The 27,121-nt window shown below is 33.2% G+C and overlaps 1 protein-coding gene across 1 annotated transcript; it reads left to right on the forward strand.

The window, feature by feature from the left end:
* Positions 1 to 2,550: 2,550 nt before the first annotated feature.
* LOC109558579 (NKG2-A/NKG2-B type II integral membrane protein-like) lies at positions 2,551 to 26,225 on the forward strand. The gene is made up of 12 exons (XM_070788779.1): positions 2,551 to 8,363; positions 8,834 to 8,932; positions 9,424 to 9,477; positions 10,301 to 10,449; positions 12,184 to 12,284; positions 12,608 to 12,723; positions 21,924 to 22,001; positions 22,509 to 22,607; positions 23,128 to 23,181; positions 23,692 to 23,864; positions 25,576 to 25,676; positions 25,996 to 26,225. Exons 1-12 carry the CDS (start codon positions 8,177 to 8,179, stop codon positions 26,111 to 26,113), a joined length of 1,329 nt encoding a protein of 442 aa, XP_070644880.1. The 5' UTR covers positions 2,551 to 8,176; the 3' UTR covers positions 26,114 to 26,225.
* Positions 26,226 to 27,121: the final 896 nt, after the last annotated feature.

The raw sequence follows: 27,121 nt of genomic DNA on the forward strand, positions 1-27,121 counted from the left end.
GTCTCTGTTTTTTAATATGCTGTCTAGGTTGGTCATAACTTTTCTTCCAAGGAGTAAGTGTCTTAAAAGACACATGAAATTAAAATTTCATGGCTGCAGTCACCATCTACAGTTATTTTGGAGCCCCAAAAAGTAAAGTCAGTCACTCTTTCTACTGTTTCCCCATCTATTTGCTATGAAGTGATAGGACCAGGTGCCATGATCTTAATTTTCTGATTGTTGAGTTTTAAGCCAAATTTTTCACTCTCCTCTTTCACTTTCATCAACAGGCTCTTTAGTTCTTCATTTTCTGCCATAAGGGTGTTGTCATATGTGTATCTGATGTTATTGATATTTCTCCTGGCAATCTTGATTCCAGCTTGTGCTTCATCCAGCCCAGCATTTCTCATGATGTACTCTGCATATAAGTTAAATAAGCAGGGTGACAATATACAGCCTTGATGTACTCCTTTCCCTATTTGGAACCAATCTGTTGTTCCATGTCCAGTTCTAACTGTTACTCCCTGACCTGCATACATATTTCTCAAAAGGTAGGTCAGGTGGTCTGGTATTCCAATCTCTTTCAGAATTTTCCACATTTTGCTGTGATCCACACAGTCAAAGGCTTTGGCATAGTCAATAAAGCAGAAATAGATGTTTTTCTGGAATTCTCTTGCTTTTTCAATGATCCATAGGATGTTGGCAATTTGATCTCTGGTTCCTCTGCTGTTTCTAAGTCCAGCTGAACATCTGGAAATTCATGGTTCACATACTGTTGAAGCCTGGCTTGGAGAATTTTTAGCATTACTTTACTAACATGAGAGATGAATGCAATTGTGCAGGAGTTTGAGCATTCTTTGGCATTGCCTTTCTTTGGGATTGGAATGAAAACTGACCTTTTCCAGTCCTGTGGCCACTGTTTTCCAAATTTGCTGGCATATTGAGTGCAGCACACTCACAGCATCTTTTAGGATTTGAAAGAGCTCAACTGGAGTTTCATCAGCTCATTAGCTTTGCTCTTAGTGATGCTTCCTAAGGACCACTTGACTTTGTGTCCAGGATGTCTGGCTCCAGGCAAGTGATCACACTATTGTGATTATCTGAGTCATGAAGATCTTTTTTGTATGGTTCTTCTGTGTTATTCCCATGTCCTCTTAATATCTTTTGCTTCTGTTAGGTCCACACCATTTCTGTCCTTTATTGTGCCCATCTTTGCATGAAATGTTCCTTTGGTATCTCTAATTTTCTTGAAGAGATCTCAAGAGATCTATTATTTTCTTCTATTTCTTTGCTCTGTTCATTAAGGAAGGCTTTCTTATCTTATGACCAACATAGACAGCATATTAAAAAGCAGAGACATTACTTTACCAACACAGGTGTGTCTGGTCAAAGCTATGGTTTTTCCAGTAATCACATACGTATGTGAGAGTTGGACTATAAAGAAAGTTGAGAGCCGAAGAATTGATGCTTTTTAACTGTGGTGTTGGATAAGACTCTTGAGAGTACCTTGGACTGCGAGGACAGCAAACCAATCAATCCTAAAGGAAATCAATCATGAATATTCATTGAAGGACTGATGCTGAAGCTGAAGCTCTGATACTTTGGCTGCCTAATGCAAAGAACTGACTCATATGAAAAGACCCTGATGCTGGGAAAGATTGAAGGCGGGAGGAGAAGGGCACAACAAAGTATGAGATGGTTGGATGGCATCACTGGCTCAATGAACATGAATTTGGACAAGCTCCAAGTGATGCTGAAGGACAGGAAAGCCTGGCATGCTGCAGTACATGGGGTTGGAAAGAGTTGAATACGACTGAATGACTGAACAACACAACAAATGGTTCAAGGTGGGTGTTTTAACTTCATTGATTTACGTTCAGCTGTCCAGATTCCCAATGCCGCTTGCCAAAGAGACTTTTTCTCTGTTGTTTATTCTTGCCGCCTTTGTGAAAGATTAATTAACTGTAGGTTTGAGGGTTTGTTTCTGTGCTCTCTGCTCAGTTGCATTCATCCATATATCTTCTTCTGTGCCAGTATCACACTGGTTACTGTAGCTTTGTAGTATTTTTTGAGTTCTGAGAAGGATCTGCCTCTAGATTTGTTCTTTTTCCTCTGGATTACTGGGTCTTTTCTGGTTCCATACAAATTTTAGAATTATTTGCTATAGTTTTGTGTAAAATGTCATGGGTAATTTGATAGGAATTACATTAAATCTGTAGATTGCTTTGGTGTAGTATGGCCATTTTTTTTTTTTTTTTTTTTCTCCAATTTTATTTTATTTTTAAACTTTACATAATTGTATTAGTTTTGCCAAATATCAAAATGAATCCGCCACAGGTATACATGTGTTCCCCATCCCGAACCCTCCTCCCTCCTCCCTCCCCATACCATCCCTCTGGGCCGTCCCAGTGCACCAGCCCCAAGCATCCAGCATCATGCATCAACAGTATTAATTCTTCCAATACAAGAGCACCTTTCCACTTCTTTAAATCATGTTTCTTTTTATCAATATTTTACAGTTCTCAACCTTTAGATCTTTCACATCCATGGTTATATTTATTCTTTGGTATTTTTTGATGCATTTAAAGCAGGATCATTTTTACTTTCCCTTTCTGATAGTTAATTGTTAGTGTAAAGAAATGCAACAGATTTCTATGTATTAATTTTACATCCTCCTTCTTTGCTGAATTTATTACTTCTAGTGGGTTTTGTGTGCAGTCATTAGGGTTTTCTATATATAGTGTCATGTCATCTGCATATAATGACATTTTTGCCTCTTCCTTTCCAATCCGAATGCATGTGTGCCCAGTTGCTTCACCGTGTCCAACTTTGCAATCCTATGAACAGTAGCCTTCCAGGCTCCTTTTTCCATGGGATTCTCCAGGCAAAATACTGGAGTGAGTTGCCATGCTGTTTTCAGGGGATCTTCCCAACCCAAGAAGCAAAACTGCTTCTCTTATGTCTCGTGCACCACCTGCTAAGCTCCCAATTTAGATACAATTTATTTGCTTTTCTTGTCTGACTACTATTGGCAGTACTTTGAATACTATATTGAATAGAATTGGTGAGAATGGGCACCCTTGTCTTGTCCTAGATTTTATCTGGATGGCTTTCAGCTTTTCATTGTTGAGCATTATATTGACTATGGATTTGCTATAAAAAGTTTATACTGAGGCATGTTCCCTTTTTCCCACTTTGGTGAAAGTTTTTATCATGAATGGATGTTGAATTCTATCAAAGACTTTTCTTCATCTATTGAGATGATAAGTGTTTGTTGTCTTTTCTTTTTTTATTGTGGTGTATCATGTTAATTTATTTGTATATGATGAACCATTCTTGGGACCCTGGAATGAATTTAATTTGATCATAGCATATGATCTCTTTACTTATTGCTGCATTCATTTTTCTAATATTTTGTGAGGAATTTTCCATTTATATATCAAGGATATTGGCCTTTAATAATTTTCTCTTTTTTTCTTTCTTTTTTTTTTTTTTTTCCCAGTATCTTTGTCTGATTTGACATCAGGATGCTGGTGGCTTCTTAGAATGTCTTTAGGAGTGTTCCCTCCTTTTCAACCTTTTAGAATAATGCAAGAAGAACTAATATAAATTTTTTCTTTGTATATTTGGTAAAATTCCCCAGTGAAGCCATCCAGACCTGAACTATTATTTGTAGGGAGTTTTTTAAGATGACAGATTCTATTTCACTTCCAGTGATCATGCTCTTCAAATTATCTTTTTTTTTTTTTTCATAACTCACTTTGGAAGGTTGTACATTTCTAGAAGCTTGTTCATTTCCTCTAGGTTGTCCAATTTATTGACATAAGGATTCATAGTATTTTCTTATTTTTTAAAATTTTCTCTGGTATTGGTTGTTATTTCTCATTTTTATTTTTTAATTTCTTTTTTTAAATTCAAGCTCTCTTTTCTTCTTGGTGAACTTGGCTTGATTTTCTTTACATCTCAAAAAAATTTTATCTTTATTTCCTCTATTGCTTTTAATTTCTTATTTATTTCCTCTCTTATCTTTGTTATTTCCTTCCTTCTGATGACTTTTGGGTTTGTTTGTCCCTCTTTTTCTAGTTTTTTTAAGTGGTAGGTTAGGTTGTATATTTGAGATTTTCTTCTTTAAGAAAGTTCTGTATCCCTATGACCTTCCATTTTAGAACTGCTTTTGCTCAGTCCCATAGGTTTTATAAGGTTGTCTTTTCATCATCATTTATCTCTAGGTATTTTTCTGATTTTTCTCTTTCATTTCATTGCTGACCCATTGGGTTTTAGTATTGTGTTTTTAGCTTCCATGTAATCATTCTTTTATCATTTTATTTTATTTCTTATTTTATTTCTATTTACAGAGTTGTGGTCAGAAAAGATGTGTGAAATAATTTCTACCCCTTAAGGCATATTTTGTGTTCTAGTATGTGGTCTATCCTTGAGAATGTTCTATGTGCACTTAAAAGGATATTCTGGGGTTTTTGTATGTAATGTCCTGTAGATATCAATTAAGTTCATCAGTTCTATTGTGTCACTTAGATTCTCTGCTGCCTTATGGATTTTATGTCCAGAAGATCTGTCCAGTGATGTCAGTGCAGTGTTAAAAAGCTCCTACTATTATTGTATTCCCTTCAATCATTATTTTTATGTCTGTGGTGTTTGTTTTATGTATTTAGGTCCTCCTAAATATATTGGGTGGATATATGCTAACAAGTATAATATCCTTTTCTTATATTGATCTCCTTATCATTACATAGTGTCCTTTGTCTTTCATTATGAAATTTGTTTTAAAGACTATTTTATCTGATATGAATATTGTTATACCTGCTTTCTTATCATTTGCATTTGCATGTGCCATTTATCTTGTGGCTTATGTCTTCTTTTCCTCCCCTTCCCATTGTTTTGTTAGATATGTTTAAAAATTACCTTTTCTTGAACTGCAAAGTTTGACTTGGGTTTATATTGTGATATAAATATTCCTAGTGAAATATAGACAACTAGGCATGATTGAGGATTGGAGGATGAATTCATGACCGATTTGATGTGTGTGTTAGTCTCTCATTTGTGTCCAACTCTTTGTGACCCTACTGTAGCCCACAAGGCTCCTTTGTCCATGGAATTCTCCAGGCAAGAATACTGGAGTGAGTTTTCATTTCCTACTCTGACAGCATATTGGACATCTCTTGACATTGCCAATAGTTTTCTTCCAATCTTAGTCACATCACAAACCTCTATGACCCTGCCTCAATTTCATCCTAAGTTTCTGTTTTGAGCACTCAGGAAAATGCTGGATTGCAAGTAGTCTGAAGGTGGTTCAGTTTGGGGGTAAGAACTGACATTTTTCATATTGTAAAGACTAACAAAGTGAATCCTAAGGAGAAAACAGAAGTGGGAAGAAACTAGGAAAGTAAAACAAACTGATGGTGATCAACAGTGGACATGCCTGTGGTGACTCATTTAGTCTCTAAAGGTAGGAATGGGTGGATAAAAATTAAAATTACTAATGTTTCCTTCATTATAACAAAAAGAGAAGGGATGATGAGAATGTAAAATTTGAAGGTGTGTAGCTGGGAAGTGATGAGTTATCTGATATGATGAGTAGTTATTTAATATCTCAACCTATGTCATGATGATACATTTAATATTGTTTATATTTATCCTTTCAAAGGGAATTTATTTTTATCAGAGGAAATTTATACATTAAAATATTTATTTAATAAGATTAAAGCTGAATGTAAGAACTAAGGCAGAGAAAGGGAGATGGTATTTTGAAAATGATGGACTCTGTGCCAGGTACACTATGGTTGGCAATGCAGTAATTTCTCAGAATAATTAGGGACAAATATCTTTAAATATTTATTGAAAATGGGATTATGATTCATAGAACTTCTTTAATGACAATGGAAATGAAGTAATAAAGGATGTGAGGAAAAGGCATATGTACTGCCAAGATTTAGCAATCTAGTTTTAAAAGAAAAACTTGAAGTATTCTAAGTTTGCAATGTATATGATTGAGATGGAAGCAAGATAACTGCATGGGTGGTTAAACCTCAGTGTCCTCAGATCTTGTAGAATATGGAAATAATTTCTCAGAGGCATTTGAAAATTGAAAATATAAATAGCACACTTAGAGGTCCATCTGTCCTTTCAATTGGAGTCCAAAGTTTCCTATTTTCTGGAGGTGTGTGATAAGCTAAACTCTTTTCAAATAGCCCAAATGTGAGAATTTCCTGTTCAAACCTGAAGTGACACATTGATGACAAATCAACTTTTTCCACTCTCACTTCACTCTGAGCCTTCAAAGGGCAGTATGTGAAGGTCACAGACATTGTTTATTCTTGTCCTGGATTTATGTTTTTAAATTTCTCCTTTTATTACACAGCTATAGCAGGCCTCTTTTATGAGAGTAACCTGACCTCCCCACTAAAGGATGCACGACTTTCTGGCCAACAGAAGGTATGTGTCCCTTCTCGCCTGTCTCTCTACTAGACCATCTCACTTAGTGGGAACTAGCAAATGTTAGATGTGAAGTAACTGAAGTATAGTTAATATACAACAAAATCAAAGTATAATATTAGCTTAAAAAAATAACTCAGGGTAAAAAACAACCATAAAATATCAAATACGATGGAAGATTTCTCCAAGTATTCAAATTAGTGTCTGTAGAATGCTAGTCAAGTGCATATTTGGATTTGTATATCATTCTTAAGTGAAAGCTGCAGGCATCTTGACAGAGAACAACTAGTTTGGGATTTTATAATCAGTAGAAGGTAGGTTTCTTGTATAATAATATGTTAATATATATTTCTCTTGACTTCTATAAATAGATTCTTGGGAAAGAATTCATTGCATAAAAAGGCCAAACATAATTCTTTATATATGCACTTAGATTGAATAAAATCAGTTTTATTTTTAATAAAAATCGAGATGAAGTAGCTTCCTAAATACTAATATAACCTTAACTGTAAATAATGACAGGATTTTAAAAAATATTGAACAAACATTTCAGAAAAGATGTACTATACTAATTAAAGATACTCTTGTTTAAACAAATTGCTTTCCAGGCTCTAACTGATATGAATCAGAAATAGTAACACAGAAATTGTAACACAGAAATTGTAACTTAAACAGTAGTTAAAAACTAATATTTATAGAACATATAGGTACCAGATTGAGTGCTCAGTGTAACATGCATTATATATTACATATTATTTCCATGTTAGATTAATAATATAGGTTACTAGACACTAAGTAACTTTTAAAGAACACACTTCTTTAAGTTTCAAATCCATAATTAATTTCCAGATCTTTCTGACTAATGCATCCATTGACTGAATTATTAAGCTATGTTTTCTGGATTTTATAAGCAATTATCATCACTTATACAAATATAATGACCTTTACTAACTTTGACATCTATAAGATCTTTCTGGAAGTTTGAACCAACAGTGTTCTTCCATAAATGTCCTATATTTGTTTATCATTTTGTGAATTCATACCTTAGTCACTAAATCAATTATCAATTAGGTTTGTAAAATAAATATTTTTTAGTCTTTTTCTATTGTTTTATTTTTAATATTGTTTAGGTTATGTTTAGTTTGTCACGTAATATTTTTCAATATATGAAGTAGTACCTCAATTTTGAAAGTTTTCTAAGAATTCCTCAACCATTCAAAATAAAGAGCATTTGGTACCCTTTTTAGTAAATAAATGTCACCATATACTATAATTTAGTACAGGAAATGCCAACTTTATCCTCATCTTTAAAGTACTTCGTCTATAACCAGTGTTGGATTTCAAAATAATCAAAATTATAGTTGAATCTCTGTTGTATTACAAAATATTTTCATTTTAATACAAGCACTGTAATGCTGTTAAAATATTTCTGTGGAATCTAACTTAATAAGGATATTATTAGTCATGAACTTCTTTATTATTCCCTGATTTATTGCTTTTCATTGTTTAACCAATAATATATTGTCAAATATAAAATATCTTTTTTTTTAAAAAAGTGTTCTATCATGAAATCCTTGTTTGAAGTTCCAAGGAATTTAGAACCAGGCTTTAAGTTTGTTCAGCTGCAAAGTGAACACTAAGCTCTTTGCCCCGCCCCATGTTATTGCAGTAGGATTCTTGTCTTATATACACCATTCATTCCTCAGTTCACTTAGAGCACAGTCCTTGACATCACTCAGCTTCAGAGATGAATAACCAAGGAGTAATCTATGCAGAACTGAAGGGAGTCAAGAACTCAAAGAGACAGCGAATAAAACCTAAGGGCTCTAAAGGTTCCATTTCAATAGCTCCACAGGAATTAACATATGCTGAATTAAATCTTCAAAATGCTTCTCAGAATCTTCAAGGGAATGAGGAGAACTACCACTTCAAAGGTAAAACATTACCAGTCACTAGGTGGAACTGTTACAGGATATGCAGTTGGGGTGCAAAAGTGTGGAGAAGGAGTAAGGGATAAGTCACATATTTTTCATTTTGAGGAAGAGAGCTTAAAATCGGGTATGGTATTTAATGTGAAATCAGAGAACTACTTTCATTCTGGCATTGCTGAAATTTGTAGTCTTTAATCAACAACTAATGCAGCATTATATTTGCTGAAAATGCAATGGTATATTTTGAGAGAATATATATTTCTACATGGTATATTTCTACAGTTGTAGAAATTGAGTTTGGGGTCCAAGTTTATATACATAACTCTCTGTTTACATGGGTTCTAGTGTAGGCTGCTGTCTATGGGGTTGCACAGAGTCGGACACGACTGAAGCAACTTAGCAGCAGCAGCAGTGTTATGTCTACTCTAAACAATTGCTCCCATCACTCCTTTCTCAGTAGTTACTTTCGGCAGGTTCACCATCACCTCCAGAGAAGCTCATTGCTGGGATCCTCGGAATCATCTGCCTTGTCCTGATGTCCACTGTGGTAACAATGATCGTTATTACTCCCTGTAAGTACATTTTTTAAAAACTGTAAGGGAACTTTTCACTTTAATGATGGTCAGTCTTCTAAACATTTCATAATATTATAGAATGTGCCTATCATTAAAAAATATGCATTTAGACTAAATGTGGAATGGTAATTCTGAATCTGTCAAAAATATACAACACAGAATATTTACAGAGGGTACATATTTGTATATTCTAATTTCATAACTCAAAAACATGTATTAGGAGACTGAAATAACTTATTGATAAACATAAATTAATTCTTAATTGATTAAAACAAATACTGTAAGAGGTGGTGGCATCTGTTACTTTTGGTTTTTGAAATATTTTTTTTCCACCAAATCTTCATTGCTTAATTAATTTTTCTAGGTAAAATCAGTTTTATTTTAGATTACTCTAATCATAAATAATAAACCAAATTTTAAACTCAGAAACTAAAATCATTATGATTTATTTAGAGCAATATTAACTTTTGTAATGATTAATTTTGTAGCTACTCTAAAACAGGAACGGAATAATTCCTCTCGGATAACAAGGCTCCAGAAAGGTACATAATGATTTTAAAGCTCTGGCATACATACAGTTGGTATTTTGTCTCTGTCTTAGGCTAATGAAAATAAGAATAGATTATGGGGTAGAACATAAATTGGAAAATAGAGCAACAAATATTTATAAGTAATGATTATAGGAGAATGCTTCTGCCTATACAACAATATGATCAATATGAACAATACAATTGTTTAAAACTGGTTCTAATTTCCTTCTGCTATAATATGATAAGAGACAAATAATTTTATTATTCTAAAGCAGAGGTTTCGTTTCTTGATTTTCAGCATGTGTAAAGAGTGGGTATTTCTTTGTCCTTGCTTTATATGGAGACATAAATTGGGTTATGAGAGACTAACCCTTTCTGTGAATGTATGTGTTGGTTTGTTTAATATGTACCAACCTTGAGGATGCATAGATACATTGTCTAAACACGTATATACATATATATATGTTTATATCTATGCATATATGTTGGAGAAGGCAATGGCAACTCAGTCCAGTACTTTTGCCTGGAAAATACCATGGATGGAGGAGCCTGGTAGGCTGCAGTCCATGGGGTCACTAGGAGTCGGACATGACTGAACAACTTCACTTTCACATTTCACTTTCATGCATTGGAGAAAGAAATGGCAACCCACTCCAGTATTCTTACTTGGAGAATCCCAGGGACAGGGGAGCCTGTTGGGTTGCCATCAATAGGGTCTCAGAGTTGGACACGACTGAAGTGACTTAGCAGCAGCAGCAGCATGCATATATGTAAATTGACTTTTATTTTCTAAAATTCAATATTTTTTGGCTAGTAATTCACAATCTTTCTTCAGAATGCCATTGTGGTCATTCAAAAGACTGGTTTACATATTCCCACAACTGCTATTGTATTATTTTTGAAGAAAAAACGTGGAATGGGAGTTTGACAGCCTGTGCTTCTAGGAACTCTACTCTGCTTTATATAGATAATGAAGAGGAACTGGTAAGATATCCAATGTTTCCAACATTTTGTTAAAGGCTTGATTCAGTCAGTGTTATATTTGTTGGAATTCACTTGTATTTTTGTATGTATTTGTAGTTTGTTTAAGGCCTGTTATTTTACTAAATAATGGAATACAACCTTATGATACTTTATTAATATTTATCCTATGAATTCATGCTTGATTATTTCCATTCTTGCTTTTCACTGAAAACCACACTGCTACAAGTGCTATTATATTCTAAGATAAACTGTGCTATTTAATTTTAATATATATCAAGGAAAGTATACATATCATACATTTTCATATAGATCACAAAATAAATAGAACCATGTAATTACACATCAGATCATGGATTAGAAGTTTCAACTTTCCAGCACCCCATCCTCTGTAACTTGTCATCACTTATGTGTCCTCCTTATTTACCCACTGTCGTGGCATTTGATGTTATATAATCTCTTTGTATGTTTTTGCTCTTCGTGTACATAGAATCAAACAGTATGCATTTTTCTTTCAGTCTCCGCACACTCCCATGTACTGGTTTTGCAATTCATCCATATTCTTGCATTTACATGGTGTTTGTTAATGTCTATTACTCATTATGTAAATATAACATTTAAAATCCATTCTATCCAGTGTCTCTGAATGGAGATGGAGTTTTATGCCTTCAGGGAAAAGAGGCTTCCTGGGTTCAGTACTTTTAGATATGAGACCCTCTTTCCAGGCCCCACCTCCATCTCAGCCTCCCAACTTTAGTTCTCTTTGTGGAAGCAGGAGGAGAACTTCCTCTAACTGCTCCTTGTTAGCAGGTGTCCTGATGGGCACTTTGTAAGGCTCACATGGCATTGTCGACAGGATTCCCCTCAACACACTGAAAGAATGGAATGGCTTATCTGTGCCCCCTCCTACAGCTAGGCTGGTAAGTCATTTAGCAGGTCTAGGTCATTTTCTTCTTTGGGGGAAGATATAAGATGCCCCTAATTGTTGTTCCCTAACCTCTCACCTTGTTCTCTCATCCTGGAGAAGTGATGAGAGATTACAGAAGAGTCAAGCTGCTGTTAAGTCTCCAACCACATCACCCTTCTCTTTCCACCTTTCAGAGTTCTCCATTCTTCTGTCTTTCATTAGTTCCCATGTTTACAGTTGTACTTAGCAGGGAGGAGCAGAGAGAAATGAGTCTCTGACCCTTTGTCTTGCCCACTGGATTCCAGCAATAGAGAAAAAAGATTGATTTGGGGTTCATCTAGGCAAAGAATGGTGTGGGTCCTGGAAAATCAAAACTTTATCTTTCATGTCACTTATTTTTTCAATTTCAATCCCTTAATTTCCTTCTAACGCTGAAACTCAGAAAAATAGTAGTGAAATCCAGTGATATAATCACAGTATCTAGAAAAACAAATGTCACAGAATCTGAAAACATTTAAACCCTTGCTATGTTTAATTTGACATCATGGGTAGCAATTAAACTGCATGAATCAGACTTCTACTTATTAACATGAGAAAAGCAATGAAATTGATAAACATAAATGTTTGAGTTTATTTTTAATCACAAGTACTGACATTTGTTAATGCTTTGACAAATATTAAAACTTTCAACTTTGTATTTTTAGTGTTAGATTAGATTCTAACACTCATCTTGTTCAGAAAACTCAAGGTCCTATGAAAGAGCACACTATTTGCATTTTAAGAATTAATAAATTCTTTCATAGTGATTAAATGAAAATACTTTTGTGTAGACATTTCTGAAGTCCCTATCAATTATGTCATGGATTCCAGTCTTTCGTGAAGGCCGTGGTCATCCGTGGATGTGGCAAAATGGCTCAACTTGCAAACTACAGTAAGTTTTTAAAAACAATACTATATAGAGGAGGAACATATTAAAAATATGTATTTTAAGAATATTATTAAAACATTTGTTTTGGTTGAATTACACAATGATGAAGGAAGATGTTGAAAGCTAATAAAATGTTGATAGAACTATTAGAAAATGGGATACTCAGTATTCCATTTTCCTAATAACAAACTCTGCCTGAAATTATGTTAAAAACACAATTACCCACTTTCAAAATATCTTTTTTATTACTGTTATACAGAAATTTTATAACTTCATGAGCTGTCCTCATATATCATAACAGAATTATGCAATGCTTTCCATTACAGGGTATTAGACGTCTTACCTGAGAAAGGAAACTGTGCAGTGCTATCCTCGGGGGACATAAAGTCAGATGACTGTGAATTCCCAAATTTTTATACTTGCAAGCACAAGCTTGAGAATTAAAAAGTAAGTTTGGCTGCTGTTGGGTAACTTCATCTCTTATGAAATGGAAATAATAGTATGATTGCATAAACTTCAAAATGCATTATATTCTTTTTTCTAATAATGGAAGTTTAAAAAAAAAAAAAAAAAAAACTCTTGAAATTTAATATGCACACCAGAAAGTACGGATATCATTCCTTTGGTGTCTGACTTTTTCGCTCAATAATATATTTATGGCAATCAAACTTTCTAAAGGATCACATGGTATATAGGATCATTTACATGAAATACCAAAAATAAGAAAAGAGAGACCAGAAGCAGATTAGTGATGACCAAGAGCTGTGGGGAGGTGGGGATAGAAAATGACTGCTAGCTGAACAGTGATGAATACTTTCTAGATTTTGATGGTGGCAAAGGTCGCAAATTGGAAATGTACATAAAATAACTGATTATACACTTTAAATGGATGAATTTTATGCTATGTAAATCACATCTCAATAAAGCTATTTTAAAAAATTGCTTGGGACTGCATTTAATATTTAAAGTAAATTGTAAAGAGAGTAATCTTTGCAATATTGATTCTTCCAATCAGTACCATGCTTTATCCTTCCAATAATTTAGGTTTTCTCTTAATTTCTTTCTATTTTATTTATTTAATTATTTTTGGCCACTCCAGGTGGCAGGTGGAATCTTAGTTTCCAAGCCAGGAATCCAACCTGCACCCCCCACGCTGGGGAGCACAGAGTCCCATCCACTGACTGTCAAGGAAATCCGCTTAGCATGTTTTACATTTTTCAATATTGAAATCTTAGAGAAATATGGATATTTCATATCCATGCTTTTGTAAATGTCATCGTTGCTTTTTAAATTTTTGGTAATTTTTGCTCCTGCAGCAGAAATAAACAAAGAAAAAGGTTTACAGGCTGATCTTATGTCCAATGACCTCTCTGATTTTATGTATTAATTCTATTGTTTCAAATTTACATTCTTCTGGATTTTTAAAATAAAAACAGATATTGCAACTATAAATAATCATGTTTTATTTCTTCTCTCCAGGTACAATTGCTTTGTTTTTTTCTTGACTTATTTTTACACTGCAAGCTTTTATCTTCAATGTCAAATAGAAGGTACTGTAAAGGTCCTTTATGTATCATTCCTATATTATGGGAATATATTTCAATACTTTATCTTCAAGTATGAGGTTTAAGGATTTTTTGATCATACTTTTTTACTATGAAAGCAATTCCATATTATTTATTTTTTCTTATAAATTTTGTAACCAATCAGTAGTGTTTCAGTTTTATTTTTTCTTCAATAGAATGAGAAATTTTTTTAAAAATAATGCTTATGTATGAAAAAACTACCACAATATTGTAATTAGCCTCCAATTAAAATAAATAAATTAATTTTAAAAATAAAGTTTTTCCTCCAAATATTCCTATTTACTTCAAATATTAACCAGTCAAACATTGCTGAAATGAAACCACAATGATCATTCTGTATTTTCTTTCTCTTAAAATCAGTGCATATGTCATACTTAGATTAAAATATTTTCTTCATCAATTTTCACAAAGAGACAGGACTGAGTTCCTTAATATTATGTAAGCTGGCAAGTTTTGTTCTCAAGGCTCTATTGGGAAGCGTTCCTTTTTTTTTTTTTTTTATCTTACCTGGAGACTTTGTGAAAGACCTGGTATAATTTTAAGTGTTATTATTCACTACTGTTATCATTAGAGTTTCTAGAACTTTTTTTGTAGGAACTTCATGCAATGAATGCCATATCTTTAGCACATATTAAGTTTATTCAGGATCCAAGTTGTACTGCATTTGGTAAATTGCATTTTTTAGGCATTTCATATAGATAGTAGAATATATTCATAGTATGGTTTTCTTATCTATTTAACATCTATAAAAACAATAATGGTGTTGTCATATTTATTATAGATGTAAAAGATTTATGTCTCCTCATTTTTTCTTTAAACGTCTTTTATCAATTATACTGCCTTTCAAATGAAAATGACATTGACCATTTTATTCCTTTCTAATATACTTGCTTTCTTTGTCATGATTTTGCATCATTTATTTTCCTTTTACTTCTTTATTTGGACTATGCTAAGTCACCTCAGTCGTGTCCGACTCTGTGCGACCCCAGAGACGGCAGCCCAACAGGTTCCCCCGTCCCTGGAAATCTCCAGGCAAGAGCACTGGATTGGGTTGCCATTTCCTTCTCCAATGCATGAAAGTGAAGTCGCTCAGTCAGGTCCGACTCTTAGCGACCCCATGGACTGCAGCCTACCAGGCTCCTCCATCCATGGGATTTTCCAGGCAAGAGTACTGGAGTGGGATGCCATTGCCTTCTCCTATTTGGACTATACTTGAATTTAATTTCACCCAGATTGCTTTTTAAGTTTTAGTTTCTAGTGGCACCTCCTCAAATTTATTCTTTCTTATTTTTTTGTTTGCAATGTATGCATTTAAGGCAATTGATATTTCACAAGGCAGATTTTACTATTGCATTTTCCTTCAAAATCATATAAAAATTGAGAACTTTGTGGATTTTTCTTTGGCTCATATGTTATTTACAAATGTGTAATTGAAATTAAAACTAGATAAAGGTTTTCACATTTTTGGTTATTACCTTCTAGCTTAGATTGTAAAGAATTTCTATGAATCTGGAAGCAATCTGTATCTCTATTATATGCTGCTGGTGTGAATGAGGAGGAAATCTTAAATTTTTATTTTTTTATAATAAATTAAAAATTAAATTTGAATACTCACATTTCAAGTGTCCATCTGCCAAACTTGACTTATGGCTGTTATAGTGACACTACAGTTCTATATACTTCATATTAATGTAATCAGGATTATGAATATACAATGAATTTTTGGAAAATTTGAGTGTAATTAAAAGTGTGAGTATTCTATACGAGTATATAAGTGTGTGTGTGCACAAATATTTTGGTTAATTGTCTAGTTTAGATCTATCTATAGCCTTACTGGTATATCTGCTTGCCAGATGAGCAGTGAGAAGTAATTATTTAAATCTCCATTTATGATTATTTAACCTACATACTTTTCTCAAATCTTTGTTGAACTTGTACTATTAAGTACATGCAGTTTTTTTGTAATTGCTAATGGCTTGGATCCTCAGTATATTGTTTTGAAACATACTTCATCTTTTCTAACAAGATTCTTCCCTCGTATTGTGACAGCACATTAACTTTATTAGTTCTACCATCTTGTGTTGCATCATATCATTTTTCAGGTTTTTAAATTTCCTCTTTATTTCTAAAATAATTATAACTAGGACAGCAGTTATTAAAATAACTCTTCTATATATATAGCTGTATTAAACAAAATGTTTTAAATTATGAACATTCTTAGAAGTGGAAGGCTATTTCATATATATTTAACCTAATTTTAAAATTATTGTAAACTTTACATATTTTATTTGTATGCAAGTATATATAATTAATTTTTAAGTACAATATATTGTTTCTTTGAATTGTACTTTATTTTTTCTTATTTTTCAAAATAAATATTTTTTACACTCATCTGTAAGAATTTATTCACTTAATATGCCTTAGTTTAATTCATGCCCTACATTTTGCAGCTTGTATTCTTTACTCAATAAAGTCCAAGTTAGTACTTTCACCCACTTCTCAAACAATGAAAGGATATATTTATTCTCTACTTTTATTTACTACTCATGCTGTATTCACTTCCTTGAATTCTAATACAAATATGTGTTTACAATTTGAAATTTTATCATTAATATTTTACCCCTCAATATCTATTTGGATGTAGTCACACAAGTTCTTTTCTTCAAATCATCTTATAAAATTTTACCTAGATTAAGAGTTCCTTCTTTAGAAGACCCTAAATATTTCCTTTTATAGAGTCAGTTGGTAATTTCTCTCCATTTAAAAACTTCCTTGAAAATGAATTGATCTTGTCGTTAGGTGAAAAGGACATTTTCACTTGTTATTGACTTCCAATTTATCTCTCTCTCTTAGGTCACTAAGTATGGCCATTAATAGACATAGTTACAAATCGATATATTCATATCACAAAAAGTAAATTCAAACTACTTTTAGTGTTTTGAGTAATTTTATCTTTGCTGTATGTTGTCTGAACATAGATTTTATTAAAGTTAAATGCCAGAGAAAGTGAAAATGAAAATGTACTCACTCAGTTGTATCCGATTCTGCAACACCATTAACTGTAGCTTGCCAAACTCCTCTGTCAACGGAATTCTCCGGGCAAGATTACTGGAGTGGGTAGTCATTCCCTTCTCTAGTGGATCTTCCCAACCCAAGGATCGAACCCATGTCTCCTGCGTGGAGGGCAGTTTCTTCAGATTAAACTCGTATTTTTACATATAACAAAGAACCTGACATGTGTAACATTATTGAAAACAGCAAAGGCTATGAAAGTAGTAGATATAACTGCTTCAAATTTTAAAAATAAACATTAGTATATTTTACATTGTGTGACATCTCTAATAAATGTTTCAATAACTATAATTCTAGGATGTGAGTAATAGAGAAAATTATCAATTTAGTTTATGTAAATAAAATATAATGGATAGATAAACCATATAGGTAGCCATTAGTCACTGTTTTAGAAGGCTCAAGTATTAGTCTTCATTACAAGGACATAACTGAGTTTACATTACATTTGTATAGATTTCAGAAAGCAAAAAATAGTGGTTCCCTCAACTCAATGTTCTAGAAGTGATGCTGAAAGAGAATATCCTTAGGAATGGTAGATAAACGTTTATCCTTTTCTTGATACAAGTGACAACTGATGAAAAAAAATCCATTTGAGGCAAATTTGATAGTTTATTTAATATTTTATATGTGTGTTTTGCAAAAAGGTCAACATTTTCTGCCTTCCCCATTTTCTTGTGAAGTGAAAATTTAAAAGCTTATTTTTCCCCTATGGAAACTTGGGCTTTTGTTATTTACAACAAATATTCCTATTAAAAATATAGATAACGTTATGATTTGAGGATCATCAATGAATCATATGGTGAGTATTCAATATTTCAATCTCTGCCATGGTGATATAGCTGGATCAAAAGGAGAAAGTCAAGAGATACCTGAAGTAACAGGCAAGTTTGGCCTTGGAGAACAAAATAAAGCATGGCAAAAGCTAACAGAGTTTTGCCAAGAGAACTCACTGGTCGTAGCAAACACCTTCTTCCAACAACACAAGAGATGACTCTACACAGGGACATCACCAGATGCTCAATACCAAAATCGGATTGATTATATTCTTTGCAGTCAAAGATGGAGGAGCTCTATACAGTCAGCAAAAACCATCATACAGAGGAAGTGGCAAATAGATCCAAGGCATTAAATCTGATAGCCACAATGCTTGAAGAACTATGGACAGAGGTTCATGAAATGGTTCAGGAGGCAGTGATCAAGAACATTCCCAAGAAAAAAATGCAAAATGGTTATCTGAGGAGGCTTTGCAAATAGCTAAGAAAAGAAGAGAAGCTAAAGGCAAAAGAGAAAAAGATATACCCATTTAAAAACAGAATTCTAAAGAATAGCAGGGAGAGATAAGAAAGACTTCCTCAGTGATTAATGCAAAGAAACAGAGGAAAACAATAGAATGGGAAAGACAAGAGATCTTTTCAAGAGAACTAGAGATACCAAGGGAACATTTCATTCAAAGATGGGCACAATAAACGACAGAAATGGTATGGACCTAACAGAAGCAGAAGATACCAAGAAGAGGTGACAGAATACACAAAACAAATATACAGAAAATACCTTCATGACCCAGATAACCATGATGGTTGATCACTCACCTAGAGCCAGACATCCTGGAATGCGAAGTCAAGTGGGCCTTAGGAAGCATCATTACGAACAAAGCTAGTGGAGGTGATGGAATTCCAGTTGAGCTATTTCAAATCCTAAAAGATGATGCTGTGAAAGTGCTGCACTCAAAATGCCAACAAATTTAAAAAACTCAGCAGTGGCCACAGGACTGGAAAAGGTCAGGTTTCATTCTAATTCCAAAGAAAGGCAATGACAAAGAATGTTCAAACAATTGCACAGTTGCACTAATCTCACATGCTAGCAAAGTAATGGTCAGAATTCTCCAAACAAGGCTTCAACAGTATGTGAACCATGAACTTCCAGATGTTCAAGCTGAATTTAGAAAAGGCAGAGGAACCAGAGACCAAATTGCCAACATCTGCTGGATCATCGAAAAGCAAGAGAGTTCCAAAAAACCGTCTACTTCTACTTTATTGACTATGCCAAAGCCTTTTACTGTGTTGATCACAACAAACTGTGGAAACAAACAGAGCATGAGATGGTTGGATGGCATCATTGACTCACTGGGCATGAGTCTGAGCAAAGGTTGATAGTTAAGGACAGGGAAGCCTTGAATGCTACAGTTCATGGGGGAGGGGAGATGTGAATTATCCAACACTACTTAGCAACTGAAAAACAACAACCCTTAAATAACTACTGTTAATAGATTATGATTGTTTTCATTACAACCAAAAAGACATAATGCTAATATAAGGAAAAGAAATATGTAATGCCATGTAGTAAATCTTCTGAATTCATGATGTGTTGTATGTGCTAAGTCGGTTTAGTCGTGTCTGACTCTTTGTGACACTATGGACTGTAGCCACCAGATTCCTCTCTCCATATGGATTCTCAGGCAAGAATAGTGAAGTGGATTGCCATGACATGCTCCAGGGGATCTTCCCAGGGATTGAAGCCACATGTCTTTTGTTTCCTGCATTGGCAGGAGGGTTCTTTACCACTAGCTATAAGTGGGAAGCCCTAGTGACAAATATTGTTAATAGAATTATGACTTATTCCACAACAGGAATGAAAACATGAGAGTATAAGGAAATGAAAAATACAATGCCAAGATTTAGAAACTTTATATAAAAGTAGAACTTAAAACATTGAAGGCACCCTTAGCAAAGCCTAAGTTTGTAGTATGTGTGATTGAGATAAAAACAAGTTAACAAGTTAAAGGCGTAGTCATCTTTTCCCCAGTATCTTTTAGAAAATGAAAAAAACTTCTCAGAGGCACTTACCAAAGGGCAGACTAAATGACACACTACACACCCAAAGTCTCCTATATTCTGGAGTTGTGTCATGAGATAAATTGTCTTGAAAATACTCGTGTAAGAATTTCCTGTTTAAACTTTGTGACATGATGATGAGAAATCTACCTTTTCTACTATTGCTTCGCTGTGGCCCTCACAGGGCAGTCTGTGAAGACCACAAATACTGTTTGCTACAGTAACTTGGTCACCCACAAGAGGAATCAGGACTCTGGCATACAGAAGGTACGTGTCTCTCTCCTTTGTAATTCCTCATCTCATTTGGTAGGAGGTTACCCATGCCTAGATATGGTTCAATTTAGGGACAATTGATATGAAGCCAAATCAAGGATATACTGGTAGATTTATTTGAATAATTCTGAGAATTATGTAAGCATAAAATATGAAATATTATGGAGGATTTTGTAAAATATTCAAATTCTTGCCTGTTTATTATTCAAGTGCATATACACATGTGTAAATGAGTTTCTAAATCAATGCAATTTAAAGTGAAATCTCATAATCACTATGACAAGGAACAGTTACTGCTGTATTTTGTCATCAGTAGAGATACATTTATATACGTCATTAAACATTTCACTCAGCTTTTAAGAATAGATTCTTTTTTTTAACTTGTTGAATTAATGCTTTTATTTTATTTTTTTTCAGTTTTATGAAAGTTATTTTTTATTTTTTTTTATGAACTACTCAAATTTATTTTTTTTGTCCTGAATTCTTTTTTTTATATGATATTATACATGTTTTAATGCCATTCTCCCAAGTCATCCTTCTTAAAGGGGATTCATGAAATTGTGAACGCCAGTGTAATTCTTCACAGATCTAGATAGAATAAAAGCAGTTGAGTTTTAATAAAAATAAGACTGATACAGCTTCAATAAAATCCTAATTTAAATCCAATTATAAACAACCAAATGCTTTTTAAAACCTTGAACAAAACATTGAATAAGAAAGAAAAATGACACAGATACAGAGATCCTGTCTAAGAAATTATGTTACATTTTCCTGACTGATATGAATGGTATTATGGCAATTATATTAAAATAATAAAATAAAATATAAAATTTAACATGACTTTTATATGATCTATGTAATACATATTTTATTAAAATTTTGGATTTGCAAACTAGTTTCTACATACTAAATAATTTTTAAAGGTCACACCTTGTACACTTCAAAGCCAGAAATAATTCTAGTTCTCACTAACTACTGACTCCAGTGACAGAATTATTAATGTGCATTATCTGACATTTAATTGCTGATACAGCCAAAGCTATCCTCGTTGATTTGACACCTATAAGATTTTTCTGGACGTCTGTGTCAGTATCACTCTTCCATAATTGATTGACACTTTTATTTATCATTTTATGATTTCATATCTCAGCCATTATCAATTGCTAATTACTTTTGTAAAGTAATTATTTTAAAATCTTTTAATATTATTTTATTTTTATTGTTTACTAAGCTTTGGATAGTTTAATATGTCATGTAACATTTTTAACATGTGAAATATTTCTCTAAACTTCTAATGATTTCAAAGAACTTGCAGTCAATCAAAATAAAATAAAATAAAACTATTTGATAGCACTTCATTTTCTTTTAATAAATGATACCACTAATTAAAGTAGTTTAGTGCAGGAAATATTTCATATGCCAATACTATTATTCTCTCTTCTTTAGAAGGTTCAATCCTTAACCATTAATGGGTTCTAAAATTATCACAAAAATTGGCATATTGGTGCATCTGTTTTTTCCAGTATGGCATTTTAATTTCAACATAGTTACTGTAACAGTTTTAAAATGTTTCTTTGCAAATTAACTGTAAATTGATAAGGACATTATTCTTTATGAACTTTATTTTTCACCAATTTATTAATTTCATTGTTCCAATGATAAATAACATTATTTCAAACATTTTTAAAACTTAGTCTATCTTGAAACACTTACTTATACCCTGTGGAAAGGAGAACCAAACATGCACCTTGCTTAACTGCAAAATGAGTGCTGTCACTCATCTCACACACCACCCACTTCAGGCTTCTTGTGATTTTATACACCATTTATTAACTACCTAGGTACAGTTTTCATAAAGCACCATCCTTGACATTACACAGCTGCGGAGATGAACAATCAAATGCAAAACTACCCAGAACCAAATCTGACTAAGGACTCCAGGAAACAGCAAGTTAGAGGTAAGAGCACGCAAAGTTCCATTTCAGTCATTGAGCAGGAGAAAACCTACATGGAATTAAAATTTCAAAATGCTTCTCACTATCCTCAATGGAATGACAGGAGCTACCAGTGCAAGTGTGAGAATTTAATAGCTCACATACTTTTTATTTATGAGGATCAGAGCTTGAATTTGAAATACAGTACTCTAGTGTGAGCTTCCTGGTGGCTTCGTGATAAAGAATCCACCTGCCAATGCAGGAGACGTGGGTTGGATCCCTGGCAAATCCCATGGACAGAGAAGCCTATCTATTCCAGGACTGTTGTAATATATAGTCTTTGATATACAACTTGTGAAGTGTTATATTTGCTGAAAATGTATATATTCTGAGAGGAGGATTACAATGTTTCATATGGATTTGGGGTCCAAGTTGATGTCTATGAATTCTCACGGATGTGGAATCTTTTATTCTTCTAAAACAACTGTCTCCATTGCTCCTTTCTCAGTGTTTCCTTTTCTCTCCCTGCAGGCTTACCATCACCTCGAGAGGAGATTGTTGCTGTGATCCTGGGAATCATCTGTTTTGTCTTGATGTATACTCTAGTGAGAGTGATAACTTTTATTCCACGTAAGTATATTTTTGAAATTGTGATTGAACTTTTCACTTTAATGATCATCAGTGCCTCTCAAAAATCATATGATGAAATAAAACTGTGCATTCAGCCTAAATGTGGAATAGCTATTCTCAGATTGTCCAAAGTATAAATAACACAATGATTCTAGAGAACATTATATATATATATATATGTATATATTTGTATATAGGTTTACATGTATATATATGTTTTTCTGATTTCATAACTCAAACACAGACTTTAGGAAGATGAAAGACTATATTGAGAAACACAAATCAGTTCTTGAGATTGGTTAAACCAAATACTATAAGAGGTGGTGGCATCTGTTCCTTTTTGTTTTTTAATTTTTTCTTTTCCATCAAATCTTCATTGCTTAATTTATTTTTCTTGGTAGAGTCAGTTTTAGTTTAGATTATTTAATCTTAAGCAATTAACCAAATTTTAGACTCATAAACTAAAATCATTATGGTTTATTTAGAGCAATATTAACTTTTGTAATGATTAATTTTGTAGCTGCTCTAATACAGGAACAGAATAACTCCTCTCGGATAACAAGGCTCCAGAAAGGTACATAATAATTTTAAAGTTCTGGCATATATACAATTGGTATTTTGTCTCTATTTTAGGCTAATGAAAATAAGAATAGATTATAGCATAGAACATAAATTGTAAAATGGAGCAACAAATATTTATAAGTAATGATTATAGGAGAATGCTTCTGTCTGTGCTACAGTATGATCACCATATGCTTTGTTGACAATTGGTTCTAATTTCCTTCTGCTATAGTATAATAAAGGCAAATAAGTTTGCTATTCTAAAACAGAGGTTTCATTTCTTGATCCTCAGGACGTGTAAAGAGTGGGTATTTCTGTGTCTTTGCTTTATATGGAGACATAAATTGGCTTATGAGAGACTGACTCTTTCTGTGAATGTATGTGTTGGTTTGTTTAATATGTACCAGCCTTGAGGGTGCATATATATATATGTTGTATAAGCATGTATATACATAAATATATTTATATCTATGCATATATGTAGTTTCTTTTATTTTATAAAATTCAATTTTTTTTTGGCTAGTAATTCACAATCTTTCCTCAGAAGACCATTGTGGTCGTTTTCCAAAAGACTGGTTTACATATTCCAACAACTGCTATTATATCATCTTTGAAGAAAAAACATGGAATGGGAGTTTGACAGCCTGTGCTTCTAGGAACTCTACTCTGCTTTATTTAGATAATGAAGAGGAACTGGTAAGATATCAAATGTTTCCAACATTTTGTTAAAGGCTTGATTCAGTCAGTGTTATATTTGTTAGAATTCACTTGTATTTTTGTATGTATTTGTAGTTTGTTTAAGGCCTGTTATTTTACTAAATAATGGAATACAACTTTATATTTTATTTATATTTTTATCCTATTAATGCATGCTTAATTATTTCCATTTGCTTTTTCACTGAAAACCATGCTTCTCCAAGTGCTATTATATTCTAAGATAAACTGTGCTATTTAATTTTACCATGTATCAAGGATAGTACACATATCATAAATTTTCACAAAGATCACAAAGTAAATAGAACCATGTAATTACACATCAGATCATGGATTAGAAGTTTTCACTTTCCAGCAGCCTATTCTTTGTAATTTCTCATCATTCTGTGTCCTCCTTATTTACCCACTGTCATGACTTTGATGTTATAGAATCTCTTGGCATGTTTTGCTTTTCATGTACGTAGAATCACACTATATGCATTCTTCGTTCAGTCTCTGCACCCTCCATGTACTAGTTTTGTAATTCATCCATATTCTTGTATTTATGTGGAATTTGTTAATTTCCATAGTTCATTATGTAAATATAACATTTAAATCCATTCTATCCAATGTCACTGAGTGGAGATGGAGTCTTATGCCCTTAAGGAAAAGAGGCTTCCTAGGTTCAGAACTTTTAGTCATGGGATCCTCTTTGCTGGCCCCACCTCCACCCCTGCCTCCCAACTCTAGTTCTCTTTGTGGAGGCAGGAGAAAAACTTCCTCTAACTGCTTCTTGTTAGCAGGTGTCCTGACGGACACTTTGTAAGGCTCATGTGGCATTGTCGACAGGATTCCTCTCAACACACTGGAAGAATGGAATGGCTTATCTGTGCCCCCTCCTACAGCTAGGCTGGGTAAGTCATTTAGCAGGTCTAGGTCATTTTCTTCTTTTAGGAAAGATATAAGATGCCCCTAATTGTTGTTCCCTTGTTCTCTCATCCTGGAAAGTGATGAGAGATTACATGAGAGTCAAGCTGATGTTAAGTCTCCAACCACATCACCCTTCTCTTGCCACCTTTCAGAGTCCTCCATTATTGTGTCTTTCATTAGTTCCCACGTTTACAGTTGTACTTAATGGGGAGAAGCAGAGAGAAAATAGTCTCTGACACTCTGTCTTATCTGCTGGATTCCAGCAATACAGAAAAAGATTGACTTGGGGTTCATCTAGGCAAAGAATGGTGTGGGTCCCAGAAAACCAAAGTTTGTCTTTTGTGTCACTTTTTTTCTCAATTTCAATCCCTTAATTTTCTTCTAAAACTGAAACTCTGAGAAATATAGTAGTGAAATCCAGTGATATAATCACAGTATCTGGAAAAATGAATGTCACAGAATCTGAAAACATTTAAAACCTTACTATGTTTAATTTGACAACATGGGTAGCAATTAAACTGCATGAATCAGACTTTTCTTTAATAACATAAGAAAAGCAATGAAACTAATAAACATAAATGTTTATTTTTAATCAAAAGTACTGACATTTGTTAATGCTTTGACAAATATTAAAACTTTCACCTTTATACTTTTAGTGTTAGATTAGATTCTAATACTTTCATCTTGTTCAGAAAACTCAGGATCCTATGAAAGAGCACATTATTTGCATTTTAAGAATAAATAAAATCTTCCATAGTGATTAAATGAAAATACTTTTGTGTAGAAATTTCTGAAGTCCCTATCAATTATATCATGGATTCCAGTCTTTCGTGAAGGCCGTGGTCATCCGTGGATGTGGCAAAATGGTTCAACTTGCAAACTACAGTAAGTTTTTAAAAACCATACTATATAGAGGAGGAACATATTAAAAATAAATATTTTAAGATTATTAAAACATTTGTTTTGGTTGAATTACACAATGATGAAGGAAGATGTTGAAAGTTAATAAAATGTTGATAGAAATATTAAAAATAGAAATCTCAGTATTCCATTTTCCTAATAACAAACTCTGCCTGAAATTATGTTAAAAACACCATTACCCACTTTCAAAATATCTTTTTTATTACTGTTATACAGAAATGTTATAACTTCATGAGCTGTCCTCATATATCATAACAGAATTATGCAGTGCTTTCCATTACAGGGTATTAGACGTCTTACCTGAGAAAGGAAACTGTGCAGTGTTATCCTCGGGGGACATAAAGTCAGATGACTGTGAATTCCCAAATTTTTATACTTGCAAGCACAAGCTTGAGAATTAAAAAGTAAGTTTGGCTGCTGTTGGGTAACTTCATCTCTTATGAAATGGAAATAATAGTATGATTGCATAAACTTCAAAATGCATTATATTCTTTTTTCTAATAATGGAAGTTTTTTTAACAAAACTCTTGAAATTTAATATGCACACCAGAAAGTACAGATATCATTCCTTTGACATCTGGCTTTTTTTGCTCAACTATATATTTACAGCAATCAAACTTTCTAAAGGATTGCTTGGTACATTATTTACATGAAATATCAAAAATAAGAAAAGAGAGACCAGAAGCATATTAGTGATGACCAAGAGCTGTGGGGAGGTGGGGAAAGGAAATTAATGCTAACTAAACAGTGATGAATACTTTCTAGATTTTGATAGTGGTGATCATTGCAAATTAAAAATATATCTAAAATCACTGATTGTACACTTTAAATGGATGAATCTTAGGCTGTGTAAGTTACATCTCAATAAAGCTGCTTTAAAAAACTGCTTGGGACTGCATTTAATCTTTAAAATAAATTGCAGAGAGTCATCTTTGCAATATTGACTCTTCCAATCAGTACTATGCTTTATCCTTCCAATAATATAGGTTTTCTCTTAATTTCTTTCTATTTATTTATTTATTTTTGGCCATGCCAGGTGGCATGTGGAATCTTAGCTTCCCAACCAGGAATCCAACCTGCACCCCTCACAATGGGGAGCACAGTCCCAATCACTGAACTGCCAAGGAAATCCACTTAGCATATTTTACCTTTTTCAATATCGAAATCTTAAAGAAATACGGATATTTCATAGCCATGCTTTTGTAAATGTAATCTTTATTTTTTAAATTTTTAGTAATTTTTGCTCTGCAGCAGAAATAAACAAAATAAAACTCAGAGGTTTACAGGTGTATCTTATGTCCAATGACTTCCCTGATATTATATATTAATTTATTGTTTCAAATATATATTCCTCTAGATTTTTAAAATAAAAAGAGCTATTAGAACTATAAATAGTCACATTTTATTTC

The sequence above is a fragment of the Bos indicus genome, chromosome 5, assembly GCF_029378745.1.
Source record: "Bos indicus isolate NIAB-ARS_2022 breed Sahiwal x Tharparkar chromosome 5, NIAB-ARS_B.indTharparkar_mat_pri_1.0, whole genome shotgun sequence".
NCBI lineage: Eukaryota > Metazoa > Chordata > Mammalia > Artiodactyla > Bovidae > Bos > Bos indicus.

Excerpts from the sequence above, each read along its gene's own strand:
- LOC109558579 (XM_070788779.1), top strand. The coding sequence starts at position 8,177 with ATGAATAACCAAGGAGTAATCTATGCAGAACTGAAGGGAGTCAAGAAC. Across the intron at positions 10,450-12,183 it reads TAGATAATGAAGAGGAACTG|ACATTTCTGAAGTCCCTATC; the intron begins GTAAGATATCCA and ends ACTTTTGTGTAG. Across the intron at positions 25,677-25,995 it reads GGTTCAACTTGCAAACTACA|GGTATTAGACGTCTTACCTG; the intron begins GTAAGTTTTTAA and ends TTTCCATTACAG.